At 42.1% G+C, this 22,611-nt stretch overlaps 1 protein-coding gene across 2 annotated transcripts; it reads right to left on the minus strand.

Moving 5' to 3' along the window:
* Window positions 1-388: 388 nt before the first annotated feature.
* Window positions 389-15,608, minus strand: LOC131911829 (acylcarnitine hydrolase-like). Of its 2 annotated transcripts, none has more exons than XM_059264221.1 (12): window positions 15,536-15,608; window positions 6,262-6,466; window positions 4,970-5,111; window positions 4,240-4,373; window positions 3,904-4,159; window positions 3,376-3,474; window positions 3,000-3,140; window positions 2,801-2,881; window positions 2,420-2,564; window positions 1,781-1,918; window positions 1,046-1,118; window positions 389-614 (listed from the first exon to the last, which is right to left on the minus strand). In XM_059264221.1, the coding sequence occupies exons 1-12, from the start codon at window positions 15,606-15,608 to the stop codon at window positions 428-430; spliced, it is 1,674 nt and encodes a 557-aa protein (XP_059120204.1). In that variant the 3' UTR covers window positions 389-427. The 2 variants fall into 2 exon arrangements, with proteins under 2 accessions (XP_059120204.1, XP_059120206.1); XM_059264223.1 differs by having other exon boundaries at window positions 2,801-2,858; window positions 2,980-3,140.
* Between the last annotated feature and the right edge of the window lie 7,003 nt (window positions 15,609-22,611).

Raw genomic sequence — 22,611 nt, forward strand, 5'->3', positions numbered from 1 at the left:
ATGGATTCGGACTTGCTGAGAGATGCATATGGGGTTTTAATACCCACGACATGTGTCGTGTTCAAAACTGTCCAGAGCTTCTGATTCATTTGAAGAAATTTAGGATTTGGGAAAGAGGAGAAAGAGGGCTGGGAGAAGATGAGGTAAAGAAGAGAGGAAGAGATGCAGGTCCACTAGGATATAAAGCGATGTTGGCATCCACTAGGGCTCACACAAACATGCTGTCATGGGAAATTTATTGAATATGTGAAACAAGACAGGACCCAAACAGGGTACCAGTGACACACTTAAGTGTAAGCTGAACAGATACATGAAGAAGGGATGCATGGACACATGAAAGATGGAGTCACCCCTCTCTTCTGAGTATGGAGGCACCTTAGGTTGACTCCACTTCTACTCAGGACACTCCACTATGGTGCATAACATGCTACAGCTCTGTGTGCTTTTTCTCAACATCCTTCAGCTGCTGGATCTTCTGGGGCAGAGTCTTGGTCCAGAACTGCATCCTGTTGGCCTTCAGAGCATAGCCCACAGTAGTCTGGATGTCCAGCTGCAGGTACTGCTCATCCTGGGTAAACACAGGCCAGTGGGGCAGGTCCATGCTGTTGGGGTTCCTGTGGACACACCCCCATGTTAGGGTACAGTGAGGATCACTATGAGTTATGCTATGGCCAGACTTGATCCCCTACTTTGGGTCAATATGGCGCATGAAGCAGGCCAGAATTCAAGGACAAGGAAGGATGGTCTCATGATAAGGCAAAAAGAAGTCCCGCTACTGTCACTCCATAAGGGGCAAGACCATCTGGGATGTTTTTTCCTTTCTCTATAGCAGGCTCATGTACCCAAAACTAGAGCAGTTTGGCCACACATGCCAAGTCACAGAGACATGACTGTTGGCTGACACTCAGATGGGACAACTGTGTGAGAGAAACCTGCCCCTGAGGAATAAGCTATCATGTGATAAAGCATCTATATATGCTCCTGAGGCTACCACAAACAGGAACAGGAGTAGGTCCTGGAAGATTCAAAAGGTGTATCTTCTCACCCATGTCTTGCAAAGTTGGCCCAGTACTTCATTATCCTCCTGCTCAGCAGCTCCTCCTCCTCAGTGAAGTCAACTGTAGTCATTAGGAAGACAGAGGTCCAGGTCCCAGACACCCCATGCAGCTGCCACATCCACAATCCCAGCTACAGCCTAACTCTGGTGCTCATGTTCCCCACCTGCTAGATCCAAGGTCTTCCATTTTCCACCCACCCTTACTTGCCCCAGCCTCTAAGGAACCCACCACCTCCACCCCAGCTTATTCTTAGACTAGAGGCCCTTTCTTTGCTCTGGCATAATCACTTAAGAAAACATCATAGCCGGGCGGTGGTGGCGCATGCCTTTAATCCCAGCACTCGGGAGGCAGAGGCAGGCAGATCTCTGTGAGTTCGAGGCCAGCCTGGGCTACCAAGTGAGTTCCAGGAAAGGCGCAAAGCTACACAGAGTAACCCTGTCTCGAAAAACCAAAAAAAAAGAAAAGAAAAGAAAACATCATGGCTTTAACCATCCCCCTTGGATGTCAGGCCTGACACCACCATCAGGGCAGGGACAGGACAGAAAGTACAATCTAGACTGGAAAGGATTCAGATTACAGTCCTAGTATACCATTTGGGGTTACAAGATGGCTCAGAAAGGCTCTCCAAGAACCTCAGTTTCCTCACTTGAACAGTGAGCTCAGTCATCCCTCAGTTCTCATCTGGGTCCCCATCCTATTCATGCAGAAAAGGGAAGACTCACATTTGCTGCCCCAGAAGGAGGATCCAAAGACAAAGGAAATCTCATCATCATGGTCAGCCTTCACATGAGGTGGTCTTCCATCTTTGAAAAAGTTGGTTGGGTGCTGAAACTCATAGAAGTAGACAGGCGCAAGGGGACCTGGAAGTATAGACACACAGTGACATAGTTGCCTTTTGCCTGGACCAGTCCTATCTCAACATTTGTGTGAGATACCGTGACCTAAAGTTGTTAAAATGGCTGGGAGTTTAGGGGAGTGTTGACTCCAAGACTAAAAAATGAGCCTTTGGAAAACCCTTGGTTAAATCATGACCTTGAGTCATTTGAGGAAGTTCTAGCATATCATTACATCACTTTCTTCATTTGTGTCTGGAGAAGTTATGCTCTTACATTAGACATGAGGATTTACTAAAGTAAGAGTCCTCTGAAGCCTGGAACCAAAGAAAAATAAAGACATAGGTGGGAACCTGGACACCAGAGAGCTGTCCTTGGACCCACACCTCTGAGACCTCTCCTTGGAATCAGGCCTCTTTTTCTTTGTGACACTACAGGAAATTAATCATGTGGCATTATGCATATGAAGCAAGTGTTCTACCACTAGCTAGAGTCCCAACCCAGAGTCATATTTATAGATGTATTCACTCTGAGCATGGGCTACTTGCAAGCCAGGGGCCACAAACATGAAGTCTTCCATCATCTCCTTAAACTGTGCTAGGAGAATCTCAGGGTCTTCAGTGTCTCCCAAATACTCCTCTACCAGAATGTCAGCAACACCAGGAGGCATCATCTAGGTCAGAGGGATCCAGAAAAGATGTGTTAGGAAAACTTTAACACCAGGAATCAGTATCCTCAGGTGAAGAGAAAGGGGTCTGAGATGGGAGAAGGTAATGGAGCAAAGGACAAAACTGAGGGTGACACTACCACAAAACAGAAGTATACCCCATTCTTTGCTCAGGTGGCTCTTGGCAATGGCAGATAACTAGAAGCTCCCTTTTCAATGGCCCACAATATTAAGAGTCTTACCAGTTGTGCTGGTGTGCTCTGTAGAACAGCCTGAATGGTCTCTCTGTCCATTTTTTCCCCAGTATCAATGTGGAACAGATACTAAGAGGTGGATGGAAAAGTTCAAGTTGATTTTCAAATAGGTTGTAGTTGGGACTGTGGAGCTCTGAGCATCTTCTCCCATCCTATCAGTTAACCAAAGAGTTGTATCTGGACTCACCATTGGGATGTCCCAGCCAAACTCATCATTGTTGACACCTATGATGCTGGGGACAGGTCGAAAATCAGCAGAGACCAACAGCTCCTTAGGGTGCTTGGGAAAGAACACCCCATCCACCACAGCAGGCATGATCTTGAAGACCTGAAGGGCATTCAAGGTGAAGGATCAAGTCCAGGGCCCAGATATTTTCTAACGTCAAAAAATCTCATTAAATCCATACACATCCATGGTTTAGTTGAACTTGTATCTATTTTGTATTGACAGTTACAAGGGCATCAAGCCGTGCACATCAGCTATATTGTCGCTGAGTAGAAAGAACTTTCTGTTTCACTCCCTATTTGAACCCTTCCAAGACACTATCACCATGCAATCAAACCTTAGTGATATCCAGCATCTCCTCTTCACTCTTGCCTCTCAGACAGCCCACCATGGACTCTGAGTCCATCTGATTACATCCAGAGAGGTTGGCCACCATCTGTACAGATTACAAGCAGGAACCTGTTTATCATTCCAGGCAGGGAAAAAAGTTTTGCTAATATTCCTCGTTAGTGTGGATTCCCCACAAATCACAGTGGGTAAACTATGTGGATTGCAGCAGAAACGCAATTGTTCCCACATCCCCAGTGTCAATATGAGATAGACAAGGGAACTAATGCATCTGCAATGCTTCTGAACACAATGTGAGCTACCAGGCAGAACTGCTTTGGGCAGAGAAAATACTCAGCTTACATGAGACAGAGGTATATGCATTCTAACCCTTGAAGCTTTCAGCAAGGAAGAAGGAAAGAGAAAGTCCTAGGTACCCCTATGATATTTACTGCATTCAGAGATCAGACAGAACCAGGAGTTCTGAGAGTGAGGGCTGGGACAGAGGACTAGGATGTGGAGAATTGAGAGAACTCACTGTGTAGACCACCTCAGACTGAGAGACGAAACCAGGCATTGTGGCCACTCCACTCTCCATAATGGCTCCATGGAAGAGTCCTTTGGACATTGGGGACAAAACAAGTGAAGACACACTTGTTGCCCCTGCTGACTCGCCAAAAATAGTGACCCGGTCAGGGTTGCCTCCAAAGTGGGCGATGTTCTGCTGGACCCAGCGCAGGGCAGCCACTTGGTCCAGGTAACCCCAGTTGCCTCTGGCATGCTCGTCTCCAGTGCTGTGAAGTGGCAGGGGAAGGAATCACAGGCTGTCCTTCTTTTGCCCAGCTCCCAATTCCCTGCCTTGCCCTTGGCTCACCTGAAGTAACCCAAGACACCCAGGCGGTACTGGATGGTGACCACCATGATGTCCTCAATTGCTGCTAGCTTCGATCCATCATACACAGAAGCCAAGCCCAAAGCGAGTCCACCACCATGGATCCATACCATCACCTGGTAAATAAATAAGGTAAGAGATCATTCCCCTTACCCAGCTCAAGTGCTGCCTGTCATCTAGAATATCCATTGCTTTGTCTCAGAAGCTGCCCACATAGACAGTTCCCAGCTGTCATAATCTGTTAAAGGATCCAAGTTACATCAGGAAGAAAAGTCTCTCAACCATTATTTTGTCTCATGTACCAAAGGCTGTCTCCAATACTCCAGGAGACCCTCAAAAAAGGAAAGACATGTGTCCTTCCTGATCACATATGGAAATAAAACAAATGCCCTCCAATCTTTTGGCCAAACAGATGAGTCAACTTTTATGACTTGCTTTGGGCATGACACAAACCTCATCTCTGGGAAATCTGACTGGGTTTTTTGGGCACAAGCCCTGAATTCATTAAGATAAAGACTGACTTCTCGGTGCCTCCGGGGATTTCTGTGCGTAAGCCCATGAGTTAACTGCCTATGGTAGGCAAGAAGGCATTCTTGGACACAATATCAGGCAGGATCTATACTGAAGCAAGATCCAGAATGATCTTAGCCCTTCCATATTCCTTCAGAAGGAATGTCCTTCCACCCCCAGTTGGCCATGGCCTAATACTCACAGGCAGGTTGGAGCCCTCAGAAGCATGAACAGGTGAGTAGATGTTGAGGTACAGGCAGTCTTCAGACATAGAAAGAAGAGGTGGGGAGCCTTTGAACATGATCTCGGCTACTGAATTCATTACAGTAATATTCTGTAGACACCTGTCAACAATGGTAAATGGTTAACTATTCAAAGGACTGAACTGGGTCAAACTGGTTAAAGTCAGAAACCAGGTAGATTTGCTCCTAGAAAGCTACATGCTGCAAATATGAGATCATTTTCTAAAGTCCCTCTTGGTGATAGAGTGATAGTTCAGTGGTCACTAGCCCTGGCTGCTCTTCCAGAGGACCTGGGTTAGATTCCCAGCATCCACATGACAGCTGACAACCCCTATAACTCCAGTCAAAGCGGGATCTAAGGACAGTGAATGCGCATTGAGCACAGACATACATGCATTAAAACACTCAAACACACAAAATAATAAATAAATAAAATAAAGTCACTCCTCCACAGATAAAAGTCTCAGGCTTCGGGGAAGCTGTGATAGAGCCCAGATCTCCGTATATAGATTTAGATGGTCTTAGATCCTACTTATTGGAAGGTCAGGAAATAGAGAGTCCTAGGAAACCTCAAGGCAGCCTTTGACCATGGGCTTTAATATTTTTACCATTTCTCCCTATTTCCAATAAGGCCTGAAACAGGTGAGTTGCCTCTACAGTGCAATTGTATAAATAGGTATGAATTAGTTTCCCACAAGGTAGTAGGACCTCCTTCATCTAAAGTCTCCATTTTCAGGGTTCCTCATCTCTCCCACAGGCCTCCTCATTGTCAGCACATGCACTTGTTCTTGTCAAATGACATCTGCTCATATGGTTGGCACAGTGACTGTGGAGGGTACAGTCCTTTGGGGACCATTGCTTCACTATTTAGGATTCTTCAGTCTCTGCTATAAAACTAAGGAGTTCTTCTGGTTAAGTGATGGAGTCTGATCTCCTCCCAGAGACATTTCCCCTAGTGTCAGAGACACATGACATAACCTGACTCTCAAGACAAATGTGCCTGTGCTCCCATCTGCAGTCCTCAAGGCTAGCTCCTTGTGTGGGCAAAGCACTGAACCTTGAGCCTGGAACTGGTTGTTCCATTCAGAATCTGAGCAGGTCCTTGGAAAAATGTAAGTGGGACTCCCCCTACTCCATGAAGAGGGGGAACTGGATGTGGGATTGAGAAGTTGGAACCACTGCAGCTGGGACATCCCTCACAACACTAGCCCACTCCCAGGCCTCAAGTCTACTGGGCCCCAGAAGAGCTTACATGGCAGGATGGGAAGTTCCATCCCTCACACCATTCCACGGTTCAGGGGGCTCAGGAGGAGCAAACCGCAGAGGTCCTACAGGTGGCTTGGCAAAGGGAATTCCCAGGAAGGTGTGGACTCCCATGTTGATATCCTCCAAGTGGACAAGGCTACCTTGCACCTGTCCGGTGTGTGTGTTCCTGATGGGCCTGGATGAGTCCTGGCCTGTAAATAAAGAGGTGACAGCTGGGTTAATCTGCTTAATCAGACACTTTTGTTCCATCCTTTCGACCCTTTTCCCAGCCTCATCAAAAATCCTGGACTGAAAACACAAGATTTACATATTTGCTGCCTGTTACAGTCTTCACTGAGTTACGTCCAAGTCTAGTCCCTTGACAGGACTCATTTAGGCACCATGGGACTCAAGAACATCATTCAGCCCTATGAGCTTCCTGTACAGGGCCACATATGTGGCAATGACACAGTCTCCTTTCCATCAGCTCTATGTGAGCCAGTATAGGGACTATTCGGTCACACTGAACATTATCCCATGTAGCCTTGCAGCATGCACGATGTTTCATCCTCACAGAAAAGCTCTCTATAAAGTTCACATTAAATCTGGTGATCTGTCCTTCCCACCAGAGGCTGTAAGCTATAATCCAGAGCGGGGACAGAGTTTATGACCAACAGGTAAAATTAAACACAGCTGAAAAAATTTCATTTTCTTTCCTTTGTTTGTTTGTTTGTTTGCTTGTTTGTTTTTTATTATCTTGACACAAGTTCTTACTGGGTAGCACAGACTGGTTCTGCAGTTGGAGTTCCTCCCATTTCAATTTCCTGGGTGCTAAATTTACAGCTGTGTGGCTACACCCAAATCATACATCTCTTCTTGTGCAATCCTTGCACTATATGTCAGACTCTGTTATTTGCTGTCCCTGTGGTGAGCCAAGCCTGGGAGGTATAGAGGGGATGGGACACAAATATTTTTCATTTTATTGTTATCAGTGATTCTGAGCCCAGAAATTCAAACAAACATCAGCCATGGAGACAGAGCCCGACAGAGCCCGCCAGAGCCCGATTGGACTAAGAGGTGAGTCTTTATGCTCAAATCTAAACACCCCAGCCACTAGGCTTTGGGACTAGGGACACAACCCTGCACCTCCATTCCACCATCTATTGCAGTCCCAGTTTCAAACCAGTCGGCAGGCAGACCTCCTGCAGACAGGTGAGACTACCACCATCTTCCACAAGACCCTGTAACCCACAATCCCCACCTCCTCCATATCCCATTCACCCACTGAGATGCAACTGTTCCCTGAGATAGAGCCTGCCAGTGCCCGACTGTACTAAGAGGTGAGTCTTTCTCTAGGTTTGGCCCAGGGGCACAACCCTGTACCCCCACACCACCAGCCATTGCAGTTCCAGTCTCAGGCCAATAGGCAGACATCCTACAGACACGTTGGACTATGACCGTCACCCACTAGACCCTGTAACCCACAAGCCCAATCCCTCCCAAACATACCTACCCTCCCAGACTGCAGGTACTCCCTGAGACAGAACCCACCAGTGCCAATTGGACTAAGAGCTGCTCCTTGTGACAAAAAGTCCATCAGCACTGCTTAGACCGGGAGTCCCAACTAGACCAAGAGCTCCCACTGGACCAAGAGTATCGATCAGACCAAGAGAGGCTCCCTCAGACACAGACACCACTTGCACCAAGTGGAGAAAGAGCTGGGTAGACGCCAGTGCAAAAATACAGTCAACAACATAAAAACCAATATGGCTCCATCAGAACCTACATCAGCAAGACCTGAACATCCCAACACAGAAGAAACAGAAAAAAAAATCGACCTTAAAAATGACTTTAAGAAGATGATATAGATCTTTAAAGAGGAAATGAAAAATTCCCTTAAAGATATCGAGGAAACAAAAAAATTGGAAAAAATCAATAAATCCCTTAAAGAAAGCCAAGAAAAATCAATTAAACAGGTGAGGGAAACAGTTCAAGAATTGAAAACTGAAATTGAGACAATAAAGAAGATACAAACTGATGGAATGCTCGAAATGGAAAATCTGAGTAAATGAACAGGAACTACAGATGCAAGCATAACCAACAGAATGCAAGAGATGGAAGAGCAGATCTCTGGTGTTGAAGATACGATAGAGGAAATAGATTTATCAGTCAAAGAAAACACAAAAGCCAACAAAGTCATAACACAAAATATCCAGGAAATTTGGGACACCATGAAAAGACCAAACCTAAGAATAATAGGGATTGAAGAAGGAGAAGAATACTAACTTAAAGGCACAGAAAATATATTCAACAAAATCGTAGAAGAAAACTTTCCCAACCTAAAGAAAGAAATGCCTATAAAGACACAAGAAGCTTACAGAACACCAAATAGAATGGATCAAAAATAAATAAAAAGTCCCCTCTCCACATAATAATCAAACCATTAAACATAGAGAATAAAGAAAAAGTATTAAGAACTGCAAAGGAAAAAGGCCAAGAAACATATAAAGGAGGCCTATAAGAATAACACCCAGCCAGGCGGTGGTGGCGCACGCCTTTAATCCCAGCACTCGAGAGGCAGAGCCAGGCGGATCTCTGTGAGTTCAAGGCCAGCTTGGGCTACCAAGTGAGTTCCAGGAAAGGCTCAAAGCTACACAGAGAAACCCTGTCTCGAAAAACCAAAAAAAAAAAGAATAACACCCGACTTCTCAATGGAGACTCTAAAAGCCAGAAGGTCCTGGACAGATGTTGTGCAGACACTAAGAGACCATGGATGCCAACCCAGACTATTATACCCAACAAAACTCTCATTTACCATACACGGAGTAAACAAAATATTTCATGATAAAAACCAGATTTAAACAATATCTTTCCACAGATCCAGCCCTAAAGAAAGCACTAGAGGGAAAAATCCAACCTAAGGAAGTTAGATACACTCACAAAAACACAAGAAATAGTTAGTCACACATCAACAAACACCAAAGAATATAAACATACAACACTACCACCAAAAAATAACAGGAACTAACAATCACTGGCCATTAATATCCATTAATATCAATGGTCTCAATTCACCTATAAAAAGACACAGTCTAACAGAATGGATATGAAAAGAAGATTCATTCTTCTGCTGCATACAAGAAACATACCTCAACTTCAAAGACAGACACTACCTCAGAGTAAAAGACTGGAAAAAGATTTTCTAATCAAATGGACTTAAGAAGCAAGCTGGTGTAGCTATCATAATATCTAATAAAATAGGCTTCAAACTAAAATCAATCAAAAGAGGTAATGAACAACATTACATATTTGTCACAGGGAAAATCCAAAATGATGAAGTCTTGATTCTGAATATTTATGCCTCAAATACAAGGGCACCCACATTTGTAAAAGAAACATTACTAAAGCTTAAATAACAGACAATTTGATGCAAAAGGACTTAACAGATTTCTACAAAATATTCCACCCTAACACAAAAGAATATACCTTCTTCTCAGCACACCATGGAACCTTCTCCAAAATTGACCACATGCTTGGTCACAAAGCAAATCTCAACAAATACAAAATATTGGAATAACCTCATGTATCTTATCTGACCACCATAGCTTAAAGTTAGATTTCAACAACAACACAAATAACAGAAAGCCTACAATCTCATGGAAACCGAATAATGCCCAACTGAATCACCAATGGGTCAAGGAGGAAATAAAAAAAGAAATTAAAGATTTCCTAGAATTCAATGAAAACAAATGTACAACACACCCAAACTTATGGGACACTATGAAATCAGTACTAAGAGGAAAATTCATAGCACTAAATGCCCACATAAAGAAGTTGGAGAAATCGCACACTAGCAACTTAACATCACGTCCGAAAGCTCTAGAACAAAAAGAAGCAAACTCACCCAGGAGAAATAGATGCCAGGAAATAATCAAATTGAGGGCTGAAATCAATGAAATAGAAACAAAGAGAACAATACAAAGAATCCAAGAAACAAAGAGTTGGTTTGCTGTGGGATGGTCTGTATGTCAAGTGTGTTGCTGATTGGTCAGTAAATAAATCACTGATTGGCCATTGGCTAGGCAGGAAGTATAGGCGGGACAAGGAGAAGAATTCTGGAAAGTAGAAGGCTGAGAGAGAGACACTGCCAGCCGCCACCATGACAAGCCACATGTGAAGATGCCGGTAAGCCACGAGCCATGTGGCAAGGTATAGATTAATAGAAATGGATTAATTTAAGCTGTAAGAACAGTTAGCAAGAAGCCTGCCACGGCCATACAGTTTGTAACCAATATAAGTCTCTGTGTTTACTTGGTTGGGTCTGAATGGCTGTGGGACTGGCGGGTGACAGAGATTTGTTCTGAGGTGGGCCAGGCAGGAAAACTCTAGCTACATTGGTTCTTTGAGAAAATCAATAAGATAGACAAGCCCTTATCCAAACTAACCAAAAAGCAGAGAGAGAGAGAGAGAGAGAGAGAGAGAGAGAGAGAGAGAGAGAGAGAGCATCCAAATTAACAAAAATCAGAAATGAAAAGGGAGACATAACAACAGACAATAAAGAAATCCAGAGAATCATCAGGTCATTCTTCAAAAATCTGTACTCCACAAAATTGGAAAATGTGAAAGAAATGGATGATTTTCTGGATAGGTGCCCCATACCAAAGTTAAATCAAAACCAGATAAACTATTTAAATCGACCAATAACCACTAAGGAAATAGAAATGGTCATTGAAAGTCTCCTAACCAAAAAAAGCCCAGGACCAGATGGTTTCAGCCCAGAATTCTACAAGATTTTCAAAGAAGAACTAATTCCAATACTCTTCAAATTGTTCCACACAATAGAAACAGAAGGAATATTACCAAACTCTTTATGAGGCTACAGTTACCCTGATACCCAAGCCACACAAAGATGCAACAAAGAAAGAAAATTACAGACCAATCTCCCTCATAAATATTGATACAAAAAATACTCAATAAAATATTGGCTAATGGAATCCAGGAACACATCAAAACAATTATCCACCATGACCAAGTAGGCTTCATCCCAGGGATGCAAGGATGGTTCAACATACAAAAACTTGTCAATGTAATACACCAAATAAAAAAAACTGAAAAAAAAACACATGATCATCTCATTAGATGTGGAAAAAGCCTTTGACAAAATCCAACACCCCTTCATGATAAAGGTTCTAGAGAAATCAGAAATGCAAGGTACGTACCAAAATATAATAAAGGCAACTTACAACAAGCCGACAGCCAACATCAAATTAAATGGGGAGAAACTCAAAGTGAATCCACTAAAATCAGGAACAAGACAAGGCTGTCCACTTTCCCTATATTTATTCAACATAGTACTTGAAGTCCTAGCTAGAGCAATAAGACAACAAAAGGAGATACAAATTGGAAAGGAAGAAGTCAAACCTTCCCTATTTGCAGACTATATGATATCATACATAAGTGACCCCAAAAATTCTACCAGAGAACTACAGCTGATAAACTCCTTCAGTAAGGTGGCAGGATACAAGATTAAATCAAAAAAATCAGTAGGCCACCTATACACAAATGATAAATGGGCTGAGAAAGAAATCAGAGAAACATTACCCTTTACAATAGCCACAAATAGTATGAAATACCTTGGGGTAACTCTAACTAAGCAAGTGAAAGACCTGTATGACAAAAACTTTAAGTCTCTGAAGGAAGAAATCAAAGGAGATATCAGAAAATGAAAAGATCTCTCATGCTCATGGATAGGTAGAATTAACATAGTAAAAATGGCAATCTTACCAAAAGCAATCTATATATTCAATGCAATCTCCATCAAAATCCCAGTACAATTCTTCACAGACATGCAAAGAACAATATTTAACTTTATATGGAAAAAAAAAAACAAGGATAGCTAAAAGAATCCTGTATAATAAAGCAACCTCTAGAGGCATCACGATCCCTGACCTCAAGCTCTACTATAGAGCTATAGAAATAAAAACTGACATGTGGACCAATGGAATCGAATTGAAGACCCTGATATTAATCCACACACCTGTATACATCTGATTTTCGACAAAGAAGCTAAAACTGTACCATAGAAAAAAGAAAGCTGTAGCATGAATCTTATAATGTTCTTATTAATAAGATCAAATGTGAGCCAGGTATTGGGGTGAATGCTGGAAGATCAGAGAAGCAGAACAAGCCACAGCTTCCTCACCTCACCAATTCCTCAGCTGATCCTGTTTCTTCAGACTGGAAGCTTCTCAGTCCTCATCCAGAATGAATCTTAGCTGAACTGCTACTCACAGCCTGAAATCTTAACCAGCCTAGTTCCTGGTTTTCATGTCTTATATACCTTTCTGCTTTCTGCCAACACTCCCTGGGATTAAAGGCTCACATTCTGGGATTAAAATTTGTAAGGGTGCACAATATTTTGGGGAACACAATACCACCACAGAAAGCATCTTCAACCAATAGTGCTGGCATAACTGGATGTCAACCTGCAGAAGATTGCAAATAGATCCCTATCTGTCGCAATGCACAAAACTCAAGTCAAAGTGGATCAAAGACCTCAACATAAATCCAATTACACTGAACTTGACAGAAGAAAAAGTAGGAAGTACTCTTGAACACACTGGCACAGGATACCATTTACTAAATATAACACCAGTAGCACAGACACCAGAGAGCAACAATTAATAAATGGGACCGCCTGAAACCGAGAAGCTTTTGTAGAGCAAAGGACATGATCAATAAGACAAAATGACAGCCTACAGAATGAGAAAAGATCTTCACCAACCCAACATCTGACAGAGGGCTGATCTCCAAAATATATAAAGAACTCAGAAAGCTAGACATCAAAATACTGAACACTCCAATTTTTTTTTAAAAAAAAAAAGGGGGGGCTACAGAGCTTAACAGAGAATTCTCAACAGAAGAATCTCAAATGGCAGAAAGACATTTAAGGAATTGCTCAACATCCTTAGTCATCAGGGAAATGCAAATCAAAATGATTCTGAGATACCATCTTACACCTGTCAAAATGGCTAAGATCAAAAACACTGAAGACAGCTTATGTTGGAGAGGATGTGGAGGAAGGGGAACACTTCTACACTGTTGGTGGGAATGCAAACTTGTAATGCCACTCTGGAAATCAGCATGGAAGTTTCTCAGAAAATTGGGAATCAGTTTTCCTCAAGACTCTGCTATACTATTCTTGGCCATATACCCAAGGAATGCTGAATCTTACCACAAGGACACATGCTCAACTATGTTCATAGCAGTATTATTCATAATACCCAGAACCTGGAAACAACCTAGATGCCCCTCAAATGAAGAATGGATAAAGAAAATGTGGTACATATACACAATAGAGTACTACTCAACAGTAAAAAACAATGATATCATGAAATTTGCAGGCAAATGGATGGAACTAGAAAATATCATCCTAAGTGAGGTAACCCAGACTTAGAAGGAGAGACATAGTATGTACTCACTCATAAGTGGATACTAGATGTAAGGCAAAGGATAATAGACTACAACCCACAGCTCCAGAGAAGCTAGCTAACAAAGAGGGATACTAAGATGGACACATAGATAGCCCAGTGAAGAAGAAATAGATGAGATCTACATGAGCAAACTGGGAGTGAGGGCAGGTGGTAATGAAGGACAAAGAATGGGGGATGAGAACATAGGAAATTGGAGGTTTGAGCTGGAACAGAGACAGAGTGGGAGAGCAAGGAAAGAGATACCATGATAAACTGAAGACATCCTGGGAATAAGAAGAGGCATGGTGCTGGGGAAACGCTCAGGAATCCATAAGGATGATCCCACCTTGGACTACTGGCAAAGGTCAAGAGGGTGCCGGAATGGTCTACTAAGGTGACCAATCTAGTGAATACCCTAATTGTCATCAAAAAGCCTTCATCTAGTGAGTGCTGGAAGCGGATGCAGAGATCCAAAGCTGGGCACCAGGCTGAGCTCCCGGAATCCAATCAATGAGAGAGAAGAGGGATTCTGTAGCAGGGGACATCAAGATCATGATGAGTAAACATGCAGAAAGGACCAGCCACACTAGTGGAAACCCACAAACTGTGGACTAAATGCTGTGGCTCCCCCATAGGACTAGATTAGGCCCTCTGGAAATGGGAGACAGTTGTTTTGTTGAACTGTTTGGAGGGCTCCACCAGAAGGGGGATCAGGATCCATCCCTGGTGTATGGGCTGGCTTTTTGGAGCCCAGTATCTAGGGTGTGACACCTTGCACAGCCTTGGTGCAGGGGGTAAATGCTTGGACCTGCCTCAGCTGAGTGGGCCAGGCTGTGCTAACTCCCCATGGGAGAACTTAATTTGGAAAATGTGGGGATGAGGGTGAGTAGGGAGAAAAGATGGGGGGTGGGAAGAGGGAAGAGGGGGGATCTGTGGTTGGTATGTAAAGTGAATAGAAAAATTCTTAATAAAAAAATGAAAAAAATAACATAAAATAACAGCCCTGAGTGAATCTGGCAGAATCTCCTGTCTAGAAGGTGCTGGTGATCTCTCAGATCCCTGGAAACAACAGGGAAGAGTCCCAGCCCAAGGGGAGTGCAGTCTTCTTAGTGGGAAGGCCTGACTAGATGTCACCAGAGATGACACTAGGAGGAGCTGTGGTAAGGGACACCTAGGGCTGCACACACATACTGAGCACAGTGCCCTCTGACTCAGCTCTGATAAGGACCTGAAAATTGTACACACCCACAGCACATGCTAGTTGCCCCAGAAAGCAAGCCTAGATAAGGAGCATGGAGAAGGAAACACAGAGATTCCAGGTAGGTACAACTGTAGGTTGTAGGACTGGGACTGTCTGCATACCTTAGTGGCAGCCAATACCTTGTGCAGGGCCTTTATGGAGTGCATGGCACTTCTCTATTCTGAGAGTGACACATGAGGAGTTTTCAGCAGCATGAAGCATAAACTGTTATTATCCAAGTCAGTAGCAGCTACAGTTTCAGCAACACAGAGAGGAAATGTCCCCTCTGCTCCTCTATCCCTTGACATTTAGATCCAAAGCAACTGAGAGCCCATCATGCTGGGGTAGCTTCTCAGTATTGGAGTTCCTCTGGACTCCCAGACTCCTTGTTTGGTAGAGGGGCAAGACTCTGGCTTTTATAGGGAATTAGGAGACTCACATTTCCCACACTGCCATCTCCACCGGCTCTTCCTCCCTGGTACTTTTACCCCTGCAATCTCAGCCAACAGCTCTCATCAAGTTTTGACAGCTTGGACATGGGTCCCCCATTCCTCCCTAGGTAGTCTCACCACGCACACTGAAGAGAAGCAGAAGGCCACAGGTCAGAGTATTCAGCCATCTAGAAAGTCTGTCTGAAGGCATGCTTAGCTCCCAGTCCTGAGTCTGTGCTGCTGTGTGCGATCAACCTCCTGTTAATGTCACAAATATATTAACTTGCCCGGGCAGGAACTTTGAACCAAAGGAGATAGGCTGAGTGGGGACAGAGGGCTGGGTAGTCCAGGCCAAGGTCCTTGAACTCTACTGGCTGGGCTGCATGGTGGAAACCAATGAGCAGCAAGTGAGGTAAAGCTGCCTCCCATTCCTGCTCTTCCTTTAGTCCCCTTGGGAGGCACAGCAGGGACTCTGAAGCCCTCTCTCCAAATCTGGAGTCGCCATTTTCAGACTTATAAAGCACTCACAGGACTATTAAAGTATTGGTGTAGAGAGGATGAAGAAGAAAGCAATAACTAGAGAAGCTTTTTTGCAGAGATGCATACTCAGGATGTCACAGATGGAGAATGGAATGGAACTGAGGAAATGTGACCTGGGTAAAGGGGAACTGCATGCACGTGCCCACTACCTGAAAACACCTCCCTGCTTTCAGGACTTACAGTTCCTGAGTCCAGGTTCAGGGTTCCTCAACACTTACATTGATCTTAGGGTCTTCATGTGTTTCTCCCAGTTATGCCTTGACAGTTCATGAAACACACTGCAACTCTGCCACCATACCATAGTCACTTGGCCTCTTTGCTGTAGCTACTCTGGTGCCCAGCTTCTCTCAAGTTCACAGTTGCTAACCCACATGCACTGGAGCCTGCTGGCTCTAATATTGAAGACAGTCTGGGCTCTTGGGGCCTGAATTAAGGTTCACATGCAGGCCATTGATCAGGAGTTTCAGAAACATTGTGAACCTTGGCAAACTACATCTGAGAGGACAGAATCAGGAGCTCACACCTCACCCATCCTGATTTTCCAAAAGGAGTATCATGAGATTGACTCTTAGAAAGACTTTAGAGCCACCTAAGAACTGACCTTGGTTCCATTTTCCAGTCTACAGAACCCACCCACAGAACCACACAGAAAGACTTAATCTATGGCAGTTTTCTGGTCATTTCCCTGGTATGGTACAACCACGGCTTGTCCTATCACCCTGCTCTCAATAATCTATATCCTCCTCAGCACACTCTGTGGTCACAGCTCCTGCCTAGGCAATGCTCTCTCTGCCCTCCCTGTTTGAAGGAACAGCTGGAGTATGGAGGCTGAAGGCCCTCAGCTCCTCCAAGCTCCCTGTCCTAGGACCAGTTTCTTCAGTTAACTGGACAGTATGGTAATCTTCTGAATCCTGGGCTTCTGCACCAAGCTGGAGGAGGGTCCCCGTGCACTCTGCTACTTACTGCACTGTCTTCAGAGGCTCTGCATTGATGATGGAAAGACCATAGGAAATGTGGACTGGAGAGTCACACCAGTCATTTTCTGTATATGAGGAAATTGTCAAAGTGTGTGTGTGTATGTGTGTGTGTGTGTCTGTGTGTGTGTGTGTGTGTGTGTGTGTGTGTGTGTGTGTGTGTGTAGGGAAGGGAGTAAAGCTCAGGAAAACATCTAAAATGAGACACCACCACACACCCAGTCATTATAACCAGATCATGACCCATAGGCAAAAGTGTTGGCAAAGCCATTGAGCATCTGATACAGCTACACATGGCTAGAGGGGAAGGAAAATGATTACATGGTGATCAGGGAAGGCAACTTCACATTTTCTCTAGAAGTTCAATACATTTGTTCTATGAATCAACAGTTCTACTTACAGGACTTTAGCCTGAAGAAATAAGAGATTGGCATCACATCAAGTCATGGGTTTTGTTTGTTTGCTTGTATTTTATTTGGTTTTGAGACAGAGTCTCTCTACACAGCCCTGTATGTCTGAGAACTCACATTATAGACCAGGCTGGCCAAACTCATCGATTCACCTGCCTTTGCTTTCTGAGTGCTGGGATTAAAGGCATGTACCAACATGCCCAGTCAAAGTCTTGTTTGAACAAGAGCATGACAGCTTGATTAAAATAGCCCAAATATGATGTCATTCAGATGTGCACCAACAAGTGGTAAGTTCACTCACCATCAACGTGAAATGCCATTTGAATCTCAAAAACATTATTCTCAGTGTCAGAACCTCTCACACATGATACTTCTATATGATAGGGTAGATAAGATTCTGATGTTTCTGAATTATATTCTATTTTCAAACTTCAACTCCAGAAATCAGTCAGTTGGTTGCCAGGTATTAGGGCTCTGGTCTATGGTTAATGAAAGGGAACATACAGAAATATTTGTTGTTTAGTCAGAAAATAAATATTTATACCTGAAGTGGGTGTGGTTACATTCCTCTTATTCTATTCCAATATACTAAGCAATGGAATAAATGAGTGAATTTGAGTGCATACTTATCACTTGACAATAAAGTTCTAAAAAAAATAAGACTATTACCTAAATCTAAAAAGTCTCCTGCTGCTGGGTGGTGGTGACACATGTCTTTGATCCCAGCACTCGGGAGGCAGAGGCAGGTGGATCTCTGTGAGTTCGAGGCCAGCCTGGTCTACAGAGAGAGTTCCAGGACAGGCTCCAAAATTACACAGAGAAACCCTTCTGTAAAGGAGGAGGGGGAGGGGAGGAGAGGAGGAGGTTGAGAAGGAGGAATTGTTCCTGGAGGAGAAGGAGAGGAAGAAGAAGAGGAAGAGGAAGAGGAAGAAAAAGAAGAAGAAGAAGAAGAAGAAGAAGAAGAAGAAGAAGAAGAAGAAGAAGAAGAAGAAGAAGAAGAAGAAGATTGTAGATGTAACCAACCGTCTTATTAAATAAGAAACGCAGAACCAATGCAAAGAAGAAAGCTAAGAGGTCAGAGCTAAGAGCTAAAATCTTACCATTCCTCCTGCAGTGGTCCTACCTCTCCGAAAGAGAGCTACTTCCTGTGTTAAAGTCTTTATCTAGACTTTCTGTTCTGCCTTCTCATTGGTTGTAAACCCAACCACATGACCGCCTCTTCACTGCCTATCTGAACAGACCTCCAGGTCTTCTATGGTTGGTACTGAGATTAAAGGTGTGTGTATCCAATGCTGGCTGTATCCTTGAACACACAGAGACTTACCTAGCTCTGCCAACCAAGTGCTGGGATTAAAGGCGTGCGCCACCACCGCCTGGCTTTCCTATGGCTTGCTAATAGCTCTGACCCCCAGGCAACTTTATTTATTAACATACAAATAACATTTTAGTACAAATAAAATATCACCATATTTCCCCTTTTCTATTTTAATAAAAAGAAAAAAGGAAAAAGCTTATAACTAACATAAGAAAAACTATATGCAAAAGTACAATAACTATATATAATATATAGAAGTAATAAATACCTAAACAATGTCTAGTCCATTTGTATTTGACAAATTCAGAGAAAATAATTCCATTATCTATCCTATTGTATCTAATTCACTTTCTATCCTAATTAATCTTCAACTATAACTAACTAATCTTCAACTCCCTCAGAGACCCAAAAAGGAAATAATATTAGCTAATAAAAATAAAAACAGGAAGTACATGCAAGCAACTTCCAAAAAATTGTGAGTTGACAGAAACAGCCAGCTGCTTGGACAGTCATCTGAGGTTTCTCCGCAGTGTTGGGGCATCATCTTCAGCCTATGGGCTTAGCATATCTGACAGACTCATTTGTGAAGTAGGATGTACACATGGTCAACAGTTCAACCTCGCATTGGGTGAGAGCAGTCTATATACCAGAAACACCTGAATTCCACTAGTGTCATGTCATGATTCAGGATTTTAAATTCTGGAAATTGTTGATGTTTTTTTAATTCAGCTGTCCATTCTTCTTGGCTATGTGTGTATGTGGCTTCATCTCAGCATCCCGTTCTTCTCCACATCCCTCTATTAAATACCATTCTACTATTGAGAGGCGTGAGCTTAATTACTCTTCAAGAATAATGTTTCAGCTGCTGTTCCATTGCACATCAGAAGCCATTGGCCCACTGCCTGTTCAGCTGCCTTCGAAGAAAAGGGCACTGTACCTTTTCTGGATTGCGAAGGCCACTTCAGGGATGGTGCCATATTGTCCTGGCCTCAGAAGATGCCTTTTGATAAAGCCATAATCACACTTGTTTTGGCAAGAATCAGTAGTCCTTTGTTTCGTGTCCTGTCTGTCCTGTTTGTCAACAGTTGATTCAAGGATACTTTGTTGTCCAGTGGCTAACTTTTGCCACAATGAAAGTTAACTCCAATTGCAGTTTTTTCAATGCCCATATTTTCTCTGAAGTAGATTGGTACTGCCAGGAGCCAACATGTCTCATAGTCATAACAAAAAAGAAAAATTTTCTAAGTTATTAAAACATTTTAAATGCCATATTCTGTAGATCTCTGAAGGGTTTGAAGATGACCTGTCTATCTAAAATATATCTGCTCAATCTTGAAAACATACCTAATATGACTACAAGTTCTATTATACTGTCTAGCTACTTTTTCATTTCTTTGTATCCTAATAGTTGGTAATAATAACATTCAAGGATCAGAAAATTGTATTACATTGTTAAATGAACGGTATAAATACAGTTAGAAATATACATATAGCATTTTCTAACAATATCAATTTCAATATATATATTTTGTATACAATATAAAACAATCCAATCCAATGCAAAGTATTTAAAACTAGTATTGTCTTTTTCTTTTCTTTTCTTTTCTTCTTCTTTTTAAACAAGAACCTTAAATCTAATCTCTTTTGCTTAGCCCTTTTCCTAACCCTTGACAACAACTTGTAACCAACCCCCCTAATCAATGAAAATTATCCCAGACCCAAAATCCATTAAAAGACCAAAAAACCACCCGCTCCACACCACCTCTTTGGGAATGTGGGAGTCGTATTCTTAAAATTGCTTCCTGCTGGGTATGGGCGAAGGTATCTTTATCCTGAAAAGAAAAATTTTAGGTTAATTGTCAAATTCTAGGAAAGGTAACTATATCCTTCATTATCCAGGTTGTGTATAATGCCAAAGTTCAGGGTTTATCTCAAATCCTTATTCAAGTAGTCTTTGAGACTGGATCATCTCAGCTAGCCCTCTCAAAATTGCTCTGAGCACTTTGTAGTTCAAAGCTGATCTGTAGATGATGTTTGTCAGCTTAGGGATGTTATTATTGTCCACGTGGAATTGTTGTGGGGCCCCATCTTCTTCCTGGAGACTTCAGTTGATGTTAGGCCTGACCATGATTTCCTACAGAAAACTGATAAGAGACTTGAACACAAAGACATATATATGCAGCTAATTGAAGCCTTTTTTCTTTCTAGAATTAGTTAGTACTCTATATGACCATTCATATCTTAACAAAGTTTAAAATGTATATATATATATATATTAATCTTGTAAATTTTGATATAAAATTCATACTTTAAGGAAAGTTTAAAGAATCAGAATAGAATCAAAAAGTTGAGATTAGTAATAGAATAGTCCCTTAATTAATTTGGCTTTTCTCCTGTCCCATGGCAGAAGATGGCTCTTTTCTTCTGGCATGATACAGGGAGTTTGCATTTTCCTTTTAACAACATGCTTGAGTTTAAAAAGGAGAGAGCCATTCTCCAACTCCAAAGTCAGCTTTAAATTTTAATTGAACTGGGACTATTAGAAGACCAATAGTGTTAAATCTTTAGAGAAAAGCAGAAACAAACATTTAGGAAAACATAAATTTTTTAAGATGATATACCCATATGCCATTTCACTCTGTTTCCTGGGATAGATGATTTGTCCCTTTTCTTCAGTTGTCTCATTTGTCCAGTGTTTTTCAGATTCCTTAACCTTCATTCTCCTAAAAGACAAAAAAAAAAAAAAAAACCTTTCCCCAAGGTTTTTTGGGGATGTTCCTTTTTGGCAAGTTATTATCTGATTAAATGAAAAGGCATGTGTTACTGGTGTAAGTTAGTTTAAATTGGATGTTCATGCTGGTTGATGAACTATCACCTCCTCTAATTAAGTGGTCTCTCTTGTTCAAATCGAACCTTTATCAATTTTGATGGTACCCACAGCTTATCTTCTCCTGTAGAAACAAAAGTAAAACCTCGTCCCCAATGTAACACATATCCTGGTTTCCATTGTGAGGTCAGCACATCCTTAAAGTATATAGGTTGATTTAATTCTGTAGTTTTTTTTTTATTTTCCAATGTCTCTCTGCAGCTGTTGTTCCTTACTCATTGGCATTGAGAAAATTCAAAGTTAATAGAGCATTATGTAGTCTATTTCTGGGGTTTTTGTTACCCCTCTCTGTTTATTTAGCATATCCTTTAGAGTTCTGTTTGATCTTTCTATAACTGCTTGACCTGTAGGATTATGTTATATTGTAATAAGCAAAAAACTGTTTCATTTTAACAGAGACATATGATGGAGCATTGTCAGTTTTGATTTGTGCAGGTATACCCATGATGGCCATAACTTCTAGCAAATTAGTAATTACAGAATCAGCTTTTTCAGGACTCAAAGCAGTTGCCCATTGAAATCCTGAATAAGTATCGATGGTATGGTGTACATATTTCAATTTTCCAAATTCTGCAAAGTGAAACACGTCCATCTGCCAGATTTCATTCCTCTGAGTACCCTTTTGGTTACATCCTGCTGGTAATAGCGTTTGATTGTAGAAGGAACAAGTAAGACATTTCTTTACTATTTCTTTGGTTTGTTGCCAGGTTATGGAAAAATCCTTTTTTAAATCTTTACTATTGACATAATGTTTTTTATGAAATTCTGAGGCCTCCAGCACATTTCCTATCAATAATTTATCAATCTTATCATTGCCTTGTGCTAGATAGCCTGGCAGACCAGTATGGGATCGGATGTGAGTTATATATAAGAATGACTCCTTTTCCTGATTGTATCTTGTAATTGAATAAATAGTGAAGTTAATTCTGAAGCATCAGGGATAAACTATGCAGTCTCAATATGTAACACTACTCTTTCAATATACTGAGAGTCAGTTATTACGTTGAGAGGTTCTGAAAAATCCATTAATACCAACAGAATAGCATACAATTCTGATTTTTGAACTGAATTATTAGGACTTTGAACCA

The sequence above is a fragment of the Peromyscus eremicus genome, chromosome 5 (genome assembly GCF_949786415.1).
Source record: "Peromyscus eremicus chromosome 5, PerEre_H2_v1, whole genome shotgun sequence".
NCBI classification, from domain to species: Eukaryota; Metazoa; Chordata; class Mammalia; order Rodentia; family Cricetidae; genus Peromyscus; species Peromyscus eremicus.

Coding starts and splice junctions, on each gene's coding strand:
- LOC131911829 (XM_059264221.1), bottom strand. CDS start 15,608: ATGCCTTCAGACAGACTTTCTAGATGGCTGAATACTCTGACCTGTGGC. Junction 4,160..4,239: donor GGTGTCTTGGGTTACTTCAG/GTGAGCCAAGGG, acceptor GCCACTTCACAG/CACTGGAGACGAGCATGCCA. Junction 3,475..3,903: donor AGTCTGAGGTGGTCTACACA/GTGAGTTCTCTC, acceptor TAATCTGTACAG/ATGGTGGCCAACCTCTCTGG.